This window comes from Phaseolus vulgaris, chromosome 4, assembly GCF_000499845.2.
Source record: "Phaseolus vulgaris cultivar G19833 chromosome 4, P. vulgaris v2.0, whole genome shotgun sequence".
NCBI classification, from domain to species: Eukaryota; Viridiplantae; Streptophyta; class Magnoliopsida; order Fabales; family Fabaceae; genus Phaseolus; species Phaseolus vulgaris.
In genome coordinates this window covers 6,497,489-6,513,332 of record NC_023756.2, presented here as the reverse complement: position 1 = coordinate 6,513,332, position 15,844 = coordinate 6,497,489, and the positions used below count along the sequence as shown (strand labels likewise).

The 15,844-nt window shown below is 34.6% G+C and overlaps 1 protein-coding gene across 2 annotated transcripts; it reads left to right on the top strand.

Annotated features, from left to right (window-relative positions):
- The first annotated feature begins 10 nt into the window (after positions 1-10).
- On the top strand, positions 11-11,417 carry LOC137837094 (binding partner of ACD11 1-like). 2 transcript variants are annotated; one of them, XM_068645951.1, is made up of 8 exons: positions 11-173; positions 320-423; positions 904-979; positions 2,301-2,378; positions 2,457-2,519; positions 2,851-3,191; positions 10,649-10,772; positions 11,206-11,417. In XM_068645951.1, the coding sequence occupies exons 1-8, from the start codon at positions 168-170 to the stop codon at positions 11,224-11,226; spliced, it is 813 nt and encodes a 270-aa protein (XP_068502052.1). In that variant the 5' UTR covers positions 11-167; the 3' UTR covers positions 11,227-11,417. The 2 variants fall into 2 exon arrangements, with proteins under 2 accessions (XP_068502052.1, XP_068502051.1); XM_068645950.1 differs by having other exon boundaries at positions 10,646-10,772.
- Positions 11,418-15,844: the final 4,427 nt, after the last annotated feature.

Below are 15,844 nucleotides of genomic sequence, written 5' to 3'. Positions count from 1 at the left end.
ATTGTTGCTTATTCATACATCATCTCATTTTCTCATGGAACCACACATAGCTTTTGTGACACTCTCTCCAACCGGTCTTCTTCCACAACTCGTCCTCTCTCTCTACCACCAATATTTCAGAATTCAGAATACAAACACCTCCTGCAACACAAAATACTATTACTACAATGCAGGTTAGTTACTTTCTACTGAATTTCAATCGCCTTCAAGTTCTTACTTTTTTTTTTTTTTTTTTCATTTTTGCTATTCACATTTTGATCCTTATTCTGTTTTCCTCTTCCGGGTCTCTCTCATTTGGGACTTTTCTTCCTTATTCCAGACAAGAACGGTAAAAGTGAAGCAACTTTCAGATCTCGCCGGTGAAAGGGAAATTCACGAGTTCTTCTCCTTTTCTGGAGAAATCGAGCACATTGAGATTCGAAGGTGGTTTTCTTTTTTACATGTCCAAATTTCTTAATTTCTAATTTTTATTTTTCAATTTATGAAACTCAATATATGTTAGTTCTAATGTAATTATTGGTAGCTAAAAGAGGGCAAATTAAGGGGTCCTCTTGGTTTTGATTCTCTGTGTGGCAGTGTGAGAAATGTAATTTTTTTATTTATACACACACTATGCACTAAAGTAAAAAAAAAAAGTAGAAAAGGATAGGTTTAACTATTATTGTACTGTAATGTATGTGCTTTGCTACAGTTCAGTCATCGAAATTGCTTTTTATATCTTATCGTTCTTGGTGATTCTAGCTTAGCAAATGTGACTACAGATGAAGTGAATGCTTGCGGTAGGAAACGGCTATGTTTCATTGCTTTGGATTTAGATGTCGCAAGTCTTTAACTTCATTTCTTGATGCTTGCTGTTAGCAATCAAGTTTCTTATGGTTGGATGCTTGTGTCTGTTTGTTGCAGTGTATTGGGGAAATCAAAGACAGCTTTTGTCACATTTAAAGACCCAAAAGCGCTTGAAATAGCATTACTGTTATCGGTATGTCTCTTATCTTTGTTGGTGTGTTAAATTTGATTTGTAATAATTTCATCTTGACTGAGAGAAAGGAGGGAAATTGGTTTTCTCAGCTTCTGTTGGTGTTTAATTCATTTGTGTGTCAAGTTTTGAAAGATGTTTTTTACAATTTTGGGAAGGATAATTAGACACTGAACTGAGTTCTTTGAACTTTTAACTTTTGAGTTTGGATTTAAGTTATAGGTACAACAACAACATTTTTTCCACTAGATGGGGTTGGCTATCTGGATCAAATAATGACATAATGTTCTATTGTAATTCATGTCTGCATAGTTAAATTGAATCTTACTGTAAATAATGTCCGTAGTGGCTTTTCCTATTTTTTTATTTGTGCCCTTTGCCTGTAAATATTGGACTACCCTTTATCTGAACTACTCCCCTTATTGGGTGCTTTCCTGCAGGTCTTCTAAACACATGTCCAAACCACCCAATGCTGTATTTTATCATCTTTTCCTCAATAGGTGCTGTGCTACCCAATTCTCCATCCAAACTTTACATTTTACGATGTCTTGCATGTCCACTTGTTCATAGTAATGTTCTCATCTTTTCGAGATCATTCTTAAGTTGTTGCTGGCTGTATGTCACCCAATCAGTCCCATATGACATCACAGTTCTTATGGTTATACCTCCCTTTACTTTCTTGACATCTTGTATGATGGATCTAAGTGACTGAAATCATGTTAGTTTCAGTATGGCATGGCATCAATTTTCACCTCTAAGCTAGAATTAACATACCTCTTGCTAATCTGACCTTTCGTATATACTCCATTTTACTTGTGCTAAATGAATGGTGGTTGTATTTGTCAAGTGAAATTGTTAAGGATTTCTTGTAAATGGCATGTGCTTAATTGAGGTTCCAGTTGGATGAGATTGAAATCCTCAAGATGTCATTTTATGGCTTCTGTTACGTAGAGAGTAAGCATAAAATTTGTCTGATTTTGTACATAAAACTGGATCAAAATAAAAGTTATATGATGTTTATAGAACCGTAAGCTTTGTGCTCGTTTTATCATTTGCAGTGCAGTGACAAATTTCTTGCAACTGCCATTCAGGAAGTATGATGTCACTTTAGAAGAGCAGGGCTTATTTTCTTAATACTTAACAATGTATATTTTATTGCATTTTTTATTTAATATTTTGGTTTCAATGCCTTTCCTCTGTGGGTATTTTTTTTGTCTTTTTGTCGCGATCATATTTTAGTTTGTGTTGAGTTGGGAACTTACTTTACTTAGATAAACTTTTGCGCTTGGTGATGTGTAAGAGTAAAATTTCTGTTGTCTGTCAGGGAGCAACAATAGTGGACCAGATTGTGAGTATAACTCCAGTTGAGAACTACATACCAATACATGAGAATGAGATGCAGGTCAATATGTGAAGAACTCCTGTATCATGTATCAGTATTGCTAAGAAATTCAGAACTGATTGATTGCAATTTATGCAGGAAGTAAGGATGCTAGAAAATACTATAAATGTAGCTCCTGACAATGTTTCCCCAAATATTGAGGTAAAATTAAGATCTAATGTTTTGCATGATGTATTTTTCCCGATGTGATGTTCTTCATGGAATTTAAGGTTAGATAAAAAGGTGTGGAAACATATTATTAGTGTTATAATCTAAGGGCTTTCCATATGCATCTTCCTGTACTTTAATATACCATAATACTTTGACATTGCCATTATTAATTTTAAAGTAATTTATATTTATACCAGTATCAAAAATATTTTGGGTTTCTCATATTGTGTTAGGGAAATATTACAGGCACCCTGTTTACTTAATGCTAATAATTTTTTCTTTTATAAATTGATCTTATGATTTGATGTACTACATCTCTCAGGAGGACAAAGCTAGCCCCACCAATGGAAGAATATACATTAATAGAGCACAAGATGTAGTTTCTAGTATGCTGGCAAAAGGTTCAGCAATAAGACAAGATGCTTTGAACAAAGCTAAAGCATTTGATGAAAAGCATCAGTTAACTGCAAACGCATCTGCAAAGGTCATTTCTTTTGACAAAAGAGTTGGACTGACTGATAAATTAACAGTTGGCATCTCTGTCATGAATGAGAAAGTGAGATCTGTTGATGAGAGGCTTCATGTTTCAGATAAAACTATGGCAGCAATATTTGCTGCTGAGAGAAAACTGAATGATACTGGATCAGCTGTCAAAACAAGCAGGTTAGTCAGGTCTTTTATAATAAATACAATGTCATGTAATTTATACATATAGGGTGGTGGATGTTTACTTTTTACGATGAGTCTTATCTACTCCTATAAAATAATTTTCTTATGAAAGTTGAGATCCATTAACACAGGTGCATGCTCGGTTCAAAGAAAATAATCTCGTGTTTTTACCAATTTTTATGTGAGAGCTTTTGAAAAATAAGCCATTATTTCTCTTGAAAAAAGCTTTACATGGCACATGAAAGTTTTCAATAAGATCAAGTTCATAAAATATAAAACTTAGGTGATTCTTAATGAAACTACTTTACTTACCTATGACATGAGTTGAAAAGAGTTTAGATATATGAGAAAAAATATTTGTTTCTATTAATTTGATTGTAAGCCAGCGTAAGAGGGTTTATATAGAGCTCTACATCCCTAGAATAATGATTACAATATCCCTTTTAGTATCCTACACTATCTTAGATGTAGTGATCACAAAGATTGATAATATCTCCTTGTAACTCAACAATAAGTTTTCAAAATTCAACACTCTCCTTCAAGCTGGTGAAGGAATATCTATCATTCCTAACATGCATGTAAGATCATGAAACCGTTATGTGGGAAGACCCTATCACGATGTGTTTTCTTATCATATTGAACTCGAATACTAATACCTAATTTATTATCACAATAAAGGGTCATTCATTTTTCACACTTCACTTTAAGATCATTCAAAATAATGTTTAACCATAACAATTCACACAGACCTTGTTCTATATCACAAAATTCAGTCGCCTAGACCTTGAAACTACATTTTTTTTACTTCTCCTAGTCACCAACTTTCCACCCAAGAACATGCAATATTTTGAGGTGGACCTCCTATTAGTAATAGAACCTGTATAATTTGCATCAGTATATATTTCCATATTTAATTTTCCATCTTTCTTGAACAACAATATCTTTTTTGGACTTGTCTTCATATATTTAAGGATTCTATTCATAGTCTATAAGTGGTGCTTTCTAAGCTCGTGCATGAACTGATTGATCACACTAACAACATAAGCTATGTTTGGTATGGTGTAGGCTAAGTATACAAGCTTCCTTACAAGCTTCTAATATTGGCCATTATTTACTGCAAAGTTATCTTCATCGCTTCCAATTCTATGGTTGTGTTCTATAGGAACTCTAGTGTCCTTACAATCAATTTTCCATGTTTCTTTGAGAAGATCTATAACATATTTTCTTTGAGAGATAAAGATGCCTTTTCACGAGTAGGAAACTTCCATTCCAAGGAAGTACTTTAATCTTTCGATCCTTCATCTCGACTAAGAAGGAAGCTTCCCTTTCAAGATCAGTTTTTCATGTTCATCATATCTTGCAACAATCATGTCATCTACATAGACTAAGAGAAGAGTAAGTTTCCCTTCTAAGGAATGCTTGATGAATAGGGTATTACCTTGACTCTGTCAATACCCTAAGGAAATCATAGCTTGAATTAGTATCCCAAACCAAGCATGGGGCACTGTTTGAGTCCATACAAGGCTTTCCTCAACCTATATAGTGTATTCTTTTCCTCAATAGACCCAAAACCATGAAGAATCTCCATGTAGACTCCTCTCTAGATGCCCATGCAAAACGACATTTTTCACATCGAACTGTTGTGACTCCCAACCAAAAGGTGTTGCTAATGAGAGAATGATTTTGATAGTATTCATCTTTGCTACTAGAGTGAATTTCTCCTCATGATCAACACCGTCAAACCAATATTTCATTGTGTAATTCCACTTGCATCTCACTACCTTTTTATCTTCTGGCTTGCTGACAACCTCCCAAGTATGATTTTGTCCTATTAGAATAGGTATTAAATAAGGGTATAAAGTAGTTGTATTGGAAAACTACTATATGCTATACGTATGAGCTGTATTTAGGACTATAGTTTTGATCTTTGATCTTCCATGTAATTGTATCAGACGTCTACCAATATAAATATGAGCACAATATAAATATGAGCACATATGAGAGGAGTGATCAAGCTCTCTAAAATATAGTCTCTTTTATTTATCCCACTCTATTGGTCTTAGTCTTAAGAGAAATATTCACTGTCCTCCATCACCACCACCGTCCGCCGACACAAATCTATCGGAAACCACCAAATCTGAAGCACCTCTCTAGGCGATGGCCAACCTTGTCGGTCCCCGAAGCTGAAATAACTCCACGCTCCGCCACACACTCACTTTTCTCCACTGTTGCTAGGTGCGTGACATCCACACACCGTCTTCCTCTCATCGGAGTGACGTTACACCTCCTTGTCTTTGTCTTGATCGTTGGTTGAGGTTGAAGGTCTAATCCAGGGTCCTCCTTTTGTCTCTTATTGGTTGTTTTCTCCTCTGCCAACAAAAATGGCTTCTGAACCTGCTGTCTCCTTCTTCGGAGCTCCTATCACTACCTTTTAAAAAACTAAATGGAAAAAGTTATCTCTCTTGGTTGGCCTCAATCGAACTTTGGTTCCTTGGCCAAGGTTTCCACAATCACCTTGAACAAGATGGGAGTAATGTAAGGTTTGATCAAGTTGAATATTGGAAGAGAACTGATTTTCAGTTGTTATTGTGGCAATTCGTGGAACCTAACTTATTGGGTACTCTTAGGTCGTTTAAAACGTGCCATTCCTTTTGAAAAAAGGCTCAAAATATATTTGTAAATGATATACAACGCCTTTACAATTCTGCCAATAGGCTTGCTTCCCTTAAACAAAGAGACCATGACATGATGTCTTTTGTGAGTGAAGCCCAATCTGCTGTTGAAGAATAAAAAATGTTCCTAGAGGTTGAGTCATTGGACGAGATCAAGAAGAAGCTAGATAAATTCTATATGTTGATGATTTTCCGTGCCATGCATCCAAACTTTGAACATGTTAAAGATCAAGTTTTAACGGGTCATGAAGTCTCATCCAAGGAAGACTTGACGACACGACTCCATCGGGTTCCAACTCTTCAAAGTAGGAATGTTCAAGAACCTGTAGAATCTTTTGTCATGGTTTCTGCACATGGAAGGGAAGGATGTAATGCTAGACACGAATGTAGTGGTAGGGGACGTCCTCAATGATCTTACTATAAGAGAATGGGTCTTGTTCAAGAGAATTGCTTCTCTCCGCATGACTTTTCTTACAAGACATCCAATATCTATAAAACCGAAGTTGCTGAACCCAGATTCTCTGATGAAGAATATCAAAAGTATGAGGTTGAAATCTAATAACTTGGCACAATCATCTACAAATCCTAACTTGTCAACAACTTACATCTCACAATCCATGGAAAGTCAAAGCCCATGGATAATTGACTCTTGTGCTTCTGATTACACTTTTGGTAATACCTCTTTGTTCTCTTCCCTTTCTTTTCTAGAAAACCTTATTCATAACCTTAACTAATGGATATAAAATTTCCTCCTAGGGAGTTGGTTAAAATTCCCTTTCTTCTTTCTTAAATCTAAAATTTGTTCTTTTGTTCCTGCTTGCCCTTTCAATCTTATCTCTTTAAGTCAATTAACCAAGTCTTTAAATTGTTTAGTAACCTTTGATGTCAATTCCTTTGTTATACAAGAATGTGGTACTAGGTGGTTAAGTTTCCCTTCTTCTTAAATCTAAAATTTGTTCCTTTGTTTCTGCTTTTCCCTTTCAATCTTATCCCTTTAAGTCAATTAACCAAGTATTTAAATTGTTTAGTAACCTTTGATGTAAATTCCTTTGTTATACAAGAACGTTGTACTAGGTGCCTGATTGGAGAAGGACATGAATCTAGAGGTTTATACTATTTTGGAACTAATCCACATGTGTCTTGTTTTGCATCTTCATTTGCTAAACTTTTACATGATCGTCTGGGCCATCCTCGCTTGTGAAGATTTTTAAAAAAATGGTCCCTGGTCTAAGTAATTTTTAAACGTTAGAATATGAGGCATGTCAACTAGGAAGACATGCTAGATCTTTTTTTTTTTCTAAAAAGTTTGAATCAAGATGCAATTCTGTTTTTTCTATCATCCATTTCGATATTTGGGGACCAAGTTGTGTCTCAACTTTTGGTATTTTGTTACTTTCATTGATGAATATTCCAGATGTACTTGGGTTTACATTATGAAAGATCGTTTTGAACTTTTGTCTATCTTTACATCCTTTTTTAATGAAATAAAACATCAATTTGGCCAAGTAATTAAAACTTTATGGAGTGATGATGCCAAAGAGTACTTTTCCTCTAATTTCTATGCAATTTTAAGTTCACATGGCATTTTACACCTATCTACTTATCCTAAGACACCTTAATAAAATGGTATTATAGAGAGGAAAAATAGATACTTGGTTAAGACTACTCGTATCTTATTGCTTGGTGCCAATATACCAATCCATCATTGGGACGATGCTATCTTAACTGCTTGTTTTCTTATTAATAGAATGTCGTCCTCATCTCTCAACAATAATGTTCCTTATCCCATTATTTTTCCAAATGATCATCTCTTTCATGTTTCCCCCCAATGTTTGGTTGTGTATGTTTTGTTCATGATTTATCTCCAAGGTTGAATAAACTCTACGCCCGTGCTGTTAAATGTGTCTTCTTGGGTTATTCTCGGCTTCAAAAATGGTATCGTTGTTACTCTCCCGAACCAAGTACTACATGTTTGCTAATGTCACCTTTAAACAGATTCCCTTCTCTTCGTATGTCCAAGGTGTTTCTTCCATTAGTTGAATCTAGTGTTTCTCGTACTCCTGACAATCTTGAACCTATTCAAAATCCTCCCGAACCATCGTCACCTCCTCTTATCACCTATTGATGAAGGAACCAAATGGCTAGTCCAATGCTTCAAGGTGAATCCTCTTCATCAAGTTCTCCATCGTCACTCAATACCACGACTCCTAGTAATTATGATTCAACATGACCTATTGCCCTCTTGAAAGGTACTCGTTCTACTCATAATCAATATCCAATTTATAATTTTCTTAGCTATCACAGGTTGTCTCCTTCCTATTGTTCTTTTATATCATCTGTGTCTTCTATTACTATTCCCAAAAATATGAATGAAGCAGTTGATCATACTAGATGGAGACAAATGATTGCAGAGATGTAGGCTCTTGACTAGAATAGCACATGGGAGTTGGTTCCTCTTCCACCTGGGGAGAAGACAATTGGATGTCGATGGTGAACTTGATTGTCTCAAAACACACTTACTTGCCAAAGGATACACTCAAATGTATGGCCTTAATTATAGTAATACTTTTTCTCTAGTGGCCAAAATGACTACTGTTCTTCTTTTCTTTGCCATGGCAGCTATTCTTCATTGGCCATTTCATCAATTGGATATTAAAAAAGCTTTTCTCCATGGAGATCTAGAAGAGGAGATTTATGTGGGAACAGCCCCCTGGGTTTGTTGCTCAAGGGGAGCCTAGATTAGTTTATAAGTTGTGTTGCTCCCTCTATGGTCTCAAGCAATCACAACGTGCTTGGTTTGGAATATTTAGCCACATTGTTCAAACCTTTGGGCTAAAACGAAGTGAAGCAGATCATTCAATTTTTTACTGTCATTCCTCCTTTTGCAAATGTGTCTACTTAATAATGTATGTTGATTATATGGTCATTACAGGAAATGATGTTGCTAGAATATCTCAGTGAAAAGGAACACGTGTAAAATTTTTCAAACCAAGGGTCTTGGAAGCCTAAAGTATTTCTTAGGTATTGAAGTAGCTCAATCAAAAGAGTGTGTTGTAATCTCTCAAAGAATAAAGCTCTAGATATCCTAAAAGAGACAAGTATGTAGACTAGTGGGTAGTCCAATGGAACCAAATAAGAAATTAATGTGAGCTCAAGCTGAATCTTTCTCTCAGCCGGAAAGATATAGAAGAATGGTTGGAAAACTTATTTATCTTACTATTACTAGACCTGATTTGTCTTTTGTAGTTGGTTTGTTAGTGAGTTCATGTAGGCTCCTTGTACTCCTATATGAAGATAAAGGGAACACCCAAATCTCTGGGTATTGTGATGCTGACTAGGCAGGATCCCCTACTAGGATATTGTGTTTTCCTTGGAGGAAATATTTTTCTTGGAAAACTAAAGCAAAATGTAGTTACCCGATTAACTGCTGAAGCTGAATATAGGACAATGAAATTTCTTACTTATGAACTTATATGGGTAAAAAATTCCTTCAAGAACTTAACTTTTGTGAGATTAAAAAAGGCTAGGAAGTAGTTGTATTGGAAAATTACTATATGTTGGACGTATGAGTTGTACCTAGGACTCTAGTTTTGATCTTTGATCTTCCTTGTAATTGTGTCATAATTATACCAATATAAATATGAGAACATATTAGAGGAGTGATTTAGTTCTCTTAAATAAAGTCTCTTTTACTTATCTTAACTTTTTCTAAGGCACTCATGCCTTCTTTCATGACTTGAACCCAATTTTTAACCTTTAATGCATCTTGAACTAATGTAGAGATTCTAACAGCATCAGTAGCAGAGAGAATACTTTGGTGTTGCATAGAAAGGTGTCTAGTGAACTCAAATTGAGAAATGAGATACTAGGTATAAGATTAGTTTCCTTTTCTTAAGGCAATAAGTAGGTCATCAAGGTTAGGTTCACAATTATTATTGAAGGGATTTTTTAAAGGTTCAAAAGTATTAAGAATTACCTCTAGCTCAGAAGATTGGAATTGTTTTGGACTAGGTTAGGTTTATGCGTTCTCTTTGATATTGTATACGAAGAGACTTTTGGTGTTGATCCTCACTTAGGACTAGATTTGCCCTTATTAGAAGTAGCCTAAAAAATATCCTTGCAAGTCAGGGGTAGTATCAGTGTAAGAAGATTCCTTCAACAAAGTGACAAAGGTTTACTCAGATGACACAAAGAACTTAGCTTCTACAGAAGGATTAAGTTTCACGAAAAGTGACATCCATAGAGGTATAAATTCTTCAACTTAGAAGATGGTAACAAAAGTATCCCTTTTTATCATAGGCATAAGCAATGAATATGCACTTATTAGCTCTGGGATCTAATTTCCCATGAAATTGACTAAGAACATGGACAAACACAACACACCCAAAAACATGACTTTGGGGGATAGAAAAAGACACAACAAATGGAAAAGAAAGATGATAGAGACTCAACAACACTAAGACCATCCAGAACACAAGAGGGTAATCGATTTATAAGGTAGGCAGCAGTAAGGACAACCTATGTAAGGACCCATAATTTTTAAATATTAAATTAAGTTTATGTAAATATATCTAGATAAGTTAAAATATGCTCTTGTTAGAAGTTTTCAAAATTAACCTATGCAAATTTTAATTTTAACTTATAGAGAAACATTTCAATTTTGTCTTCTTTTTCTTTCCCTATAGGTGTGTATACAAGTTTATTTGAAAGTGCCATTAATTTGACTTGGGCTGTATGTTATTAGTTGCTAATGGCCTTCCTGTCCTTGGTTCTCAGCAGATATTTGACAGCTGGAACAGCGTGGTTTAATGGTGCTTTCAGTAAGGTGGCAAAAGTTGGCCAAGTTGCTGGCACTAAAACTAGAGAAAAGTTCCATTTGGCTGTATCAAACTTGACAGCAAAGGTGGGTTGGGTGCTTGTTATGTCACCAGATCAAATAATAACAATAATAGTAAATTACAAATTTTGAGATTGCACATGACATTTCTTGGCTTTTCTAAGTCCTGAAGTAATCTCCCTTAATTTGTCTGGAATAATTTAACTTGACACCCTTGTTACCCATAAAACATGTTACATCGTGTACTCATGTAAGGAAAGTTCTAAGTGGAATTATTGTAAACATTGAAAAAAACAAAAGTATCATGTGTAATTTAAGAACATGAGGTATCAGCGTAATTTAGCCTACTAATAGTTATTTGTATTGTTCTTTTATTTCAGCATGTTTGAGTGAAACTAGTTATTCTATCAAAAGAGGAATTGGATTTGTGCTCCAGTTTTTAATCTTTAACTTCTCTTGCCAATTCTTCTTAGTTGCATCTTGTGATCCACTCATGCAGGAACCAGCAGTTGCTGCATAAACCAGAATTTTGTCATTTGTGGTCAACCTTTGATGAAGCTTTCAGCATAAATGGTTTTGAATTTGATTGTAGAAATTTGAGTTATTGAGAGACTCTTGATTTGGACAAGAGCTGCTTTCTCTGTCCTTTAACAGTGGCTTGTAGCAAATATTGTGATTCAATTTATTCATATTTTTTATATTCTTTGTTTATCCTTGTTTGACTGTGATGTATCAAGTTCTTTTATTTTCTTCTCCCCATCTGTTGAAGTATTTAGCTGTGATCAAGCTTCAAAGAATTACAGAACGAGTTATTATCTTGAAGGTTACAGTATATTATTTAAATTATTGCTTATTAGTTACTTTAAATCTAGAAGATTAGCTTCACAACTCATTCCTTCATTTTCTTGATTCCCTTGTATGCTGTTTAATGTCTCATCATCTATGACCCTTTATCCATTTTTTTAAGTCTTCATAACATTTGTCAGCATTGAAATTGGTACAAAAATAGATAATAATAATAGTAATAATAATAATAATAATAATTGTTATTATTATATTTAACTGTAAAAAAAATCATATTAACTGACTAATAATTGATATAATATAATTCTATATACTAGTTCTTTATTTTTAATTTCAAATTTTATTTAGAATTTCGTATTATTCTCAATTCTTTTGTAAATGTGGTTATACATATGTTAATTATTTAACATGATAATGAACGGATAACAAAATGATTTCAGAATCGATAATAAGAAAAGTCAATCATAAAATACTTTTGAAAAGCAAAGCAAAGCAATTTATATATACTTTTAAATAACGACAAGAAATCTTAATAATATAAAGCCACAAGCCAATTATACAGGATTTTTGCAATCAATTTTCCTAAAAAGAATTATTTGTCTTTTATGTGAATTGCTAAGTCATTATATCTAATTATTTTCTATTATTAAAGGAAAAAGAAAGAATAGGATAAATCCCTTGTGTATATTAAACATATAGGATTATGTTTATATATAAAAAAAACATATAGACTAAGTCCATTACATAAATAGAAATATCTAACAATATATCATAATATCTAATAATATCTAAGACTCCCCTCAAGCTGGTGCATATAGATCATATGCGCCCAGCTTGTTACAAATGTAATCAATCTTAGACTCTCGTAAGGGTTTAGTAAAAATATCTGCTAATTGATTATTTGAATTAACAAACTCAGTCTTGATATTTCTCGATATAATCTTTTCTCGATGAAATGACAATCAATCTCAATATGTTTGGTCCTTTCATGAAAAACTTGATTTGAGCTAATATGAAGAGCAACCTGATTATCACATATAAGTGTCATTTGAGTGACCTCTCCAAATTACAATTCTTTAAGTAACTGTTTAAGCCAAATAAGCTTACAAGTAGTCGAGACCATAACTTTATATTATGCTTATGCACTAGATCTCGCCACAACACTTTGTTTCTTGCTCTTCCAAGAGATCAAATTATCACCAATGGAGACACAATAACCAGAAGTTGATCTTCTATCAAATGGACATCCTGCCCAATCAACATCGGAATAACAAATGAATTTAGTATGGTTATTATGACCATATAACAAACCTTTTCCAGGAGAGCCTTTAATGTACTTCAGTATATGAATGATTGCATTCCAATGATCTTCACATGGAGAATTAAGAAATTGACTCACCACACTAATTGCAAAGGAAATATCAGGACGAGTAACAGTGAGATAGTTCAATTTTCCAACTAATCTCCTGTACTTCTCAGGATCTGAAAGAGGCTCCCCCTGATTGGGTAGAAGTTTGACATTGGGATCCATGGGAGTATCAACAAATTTTGAATTCATCAACCAAATTTCCTCAAAAATATCCAATGCATATTTTCTTTGATAGATAACAATACCAGTATTGGATTGTGCTACCTCAATCCCTTAGAAATATATGAGTTTGCCAAGATCTTTGGTCTGAAAGTGTTGACAAAGGTGTTGTTTCACTTGTGATATGTCATGGTGATCACGACCTGTAAGAACAATGTCATCAACATATACTACAAGATAAATACACCCAACACTTAAGTGACGATAAAAAAACTGAATGATCTGCTTCACTGCGAGTCACACTAAACTGTTGAAAAACATTGCCAAAATTTCCAAACCAGACCCTAGGAGACTGCTTGAGGCCATATAAGGATTTGCAAAGACGATATGCCAATCCAGAAGACTCCCCCTGAGCAAAAAAAGCGGGAGGTTGCTCCATATAAATTTCTTCCTGCAAATCCCCATTAAGAAAGACATTTTTGACATCCAATTGATAAAGAGGCCATTTTTGAAGAGCACCCATGGCTATGAATAAGCGAACAGAAGCCATCTTTGCCACTAGAGAAAAAGTATCATCATAGTCTAAACAAAAAATTTGGGTATATCCCTTAGCTACAAGACGAGCTTTGAGACGATCAATAGTAGCATCAGGACCAACTTTGATAGCAAAACTTGCAACCAACAACAGATTTCCTAGATGGTAAAGGAACAAGTTCCCAAGTTCTATTATTATGAAGCGCATTCATTTCATCAACCACGGCCTGACGCCAACCAGGATGAGCTAAGGCATCATCTACAGATTTTGGAATGGATATAGAAGAAATAGATGAAAGGCAGGTATAAAAGGGTTGAGATAGTCTATGATAACTCAAAGCAGTATAATGTGGAGAGGGATTACATGTAGAATGTATAACTTTACAGATAGCAATAGGAACATTAGGTTCAACTATCAGAGAGGGGGATAAGGTGTTGGCACTAGAAGAGTGAAAAAAAATAACGGTTTAGAGAAGGTGACAAACATTTATATCCTTTTTGTGATCTAGTGAACCCTAAAAAGACACATTTGGGTGACTTAGGAGATAATTTATCAAGACTAGGACTAAAATTATGAACAAAGCATGTGCACCCAAAAACTTTGGGAGGTAAAGAATGGAGAGGGTCATGTGGAAATAAAATAGAATGAAGAATTTTGTCATCTAAAATTGAAGATGACATGCAATTAATGAGATAACATGCACTAAGAACAACATGACCCCAAAAACGTTGAGGAACATCACCATAGATTAAAATAGTATGAGATGTTTTAATAAGATGTCTATTCTTGCAGCTACCACATTTTGTTGAGGTGTATAAGCACATGAAGTTTGATGAAGAATACCACGATAAACGATAAATTTTTAAAAGAATGAGAAAGATATTTACGTCCATTATCACTGCACAAAATTCGAATGGAAATTCCATAATTTTTAATTACATTGTAAAATATTTGAAATATAGAAAACAACTCAAAACGATTTTTTCATTAAAAACACTCAAGTACAGCTAGAATAATCATCAATAAAAGTAACAAAATACTGAAATCCTAAATTAGACTTAATATGATTTGGTCCCCAAATGTTAGAGTGAACTAAGGCAAAAGGAGATGAAGCACATTGTGAGACAATACTAGGAAAAGAACTACGAATGTGCTTCCCTAACTGACACGAATCACACGATAAACTAAATACATTAGACAAACTTGGAACAAGCTGTTGCATCTTGGCAAGACTAGGATGACCCAAACGAGAATGAATGAGAGATGGAGAATCCATAATCGTGCCAACATGTACAAATATTTGTAGTTGATAAAGTCCATGAGACTCACATCCGGTGCCAATCATTCGTCTCAAACTTCGGTCCTATAAAGAAACAAAATCTTTGGTAAAAGAAATAACACAATCAAGAGAATGAGTGAGACGACTAATGGATAATAAGTTAAATGGAGACCGAGGGACATAAAGAACATTATCAATAGATAAAAAAGGAAGAAAATTAATAGTACCAACACCATGTGATGGTACCTTAAATCCATTGGCCGTGGTAATCGAAGGTAAAGAACCCGTAGTAGATAGGGAAGAGAAAAAAGATTGATTACCGGTAATGTGATATGTGGCACCTAAATCTAGAACCCGGGGGCCAAGGGAAGTAAAGTGAGTGAGGCCAACAAAAGATGTACCTAAATGTGCAACATAAGTAGTGGAAGTAGGGTTCTGACGATCCTCATACCATTTAAGAAATTCATTGAAAATAGCAGGCTGGCCTGGGGTATCAAATGAAGATGAAGTATAGTCCACAATAGAAGGTTGCACAAGAGCAATGTGTGATGGCATTTTCATGAAGGTCTTCTTGAATCATGTAAGAAAATGGTGCGGAAGCTATGAAGGTGTGTGTGCAAGATCCTCCTAAGAGTGATGTTGATCTTGAAGGTGCATGATAGGTATGAACATAGGGAGGTTCGGCCAGCCCAAGGAAAGGTGAAGGATGTGAAGTTTAGAGCCTAGAGTTCTAGGGAGAAGCAAAGCTTGGCACAAAATGGCAGCATAACTTTACTCACAATAAACTTGCAAATACAAGGTGTAGGCCTTCCTATTTATAAGCTAAATGGCCGTAAGTTTTAAGCTAATGTCTAATGAAATGAAAGCCAAATTAAATGCAATTCACAAAGCACATGTGCCATGTGCTCATGACCGGCCAAACCTAGAGAGTTTCTAGAATGTTTCACTCAAATATGCTTTCTACACTACTCTAATTACTAAGCATCCCTAAT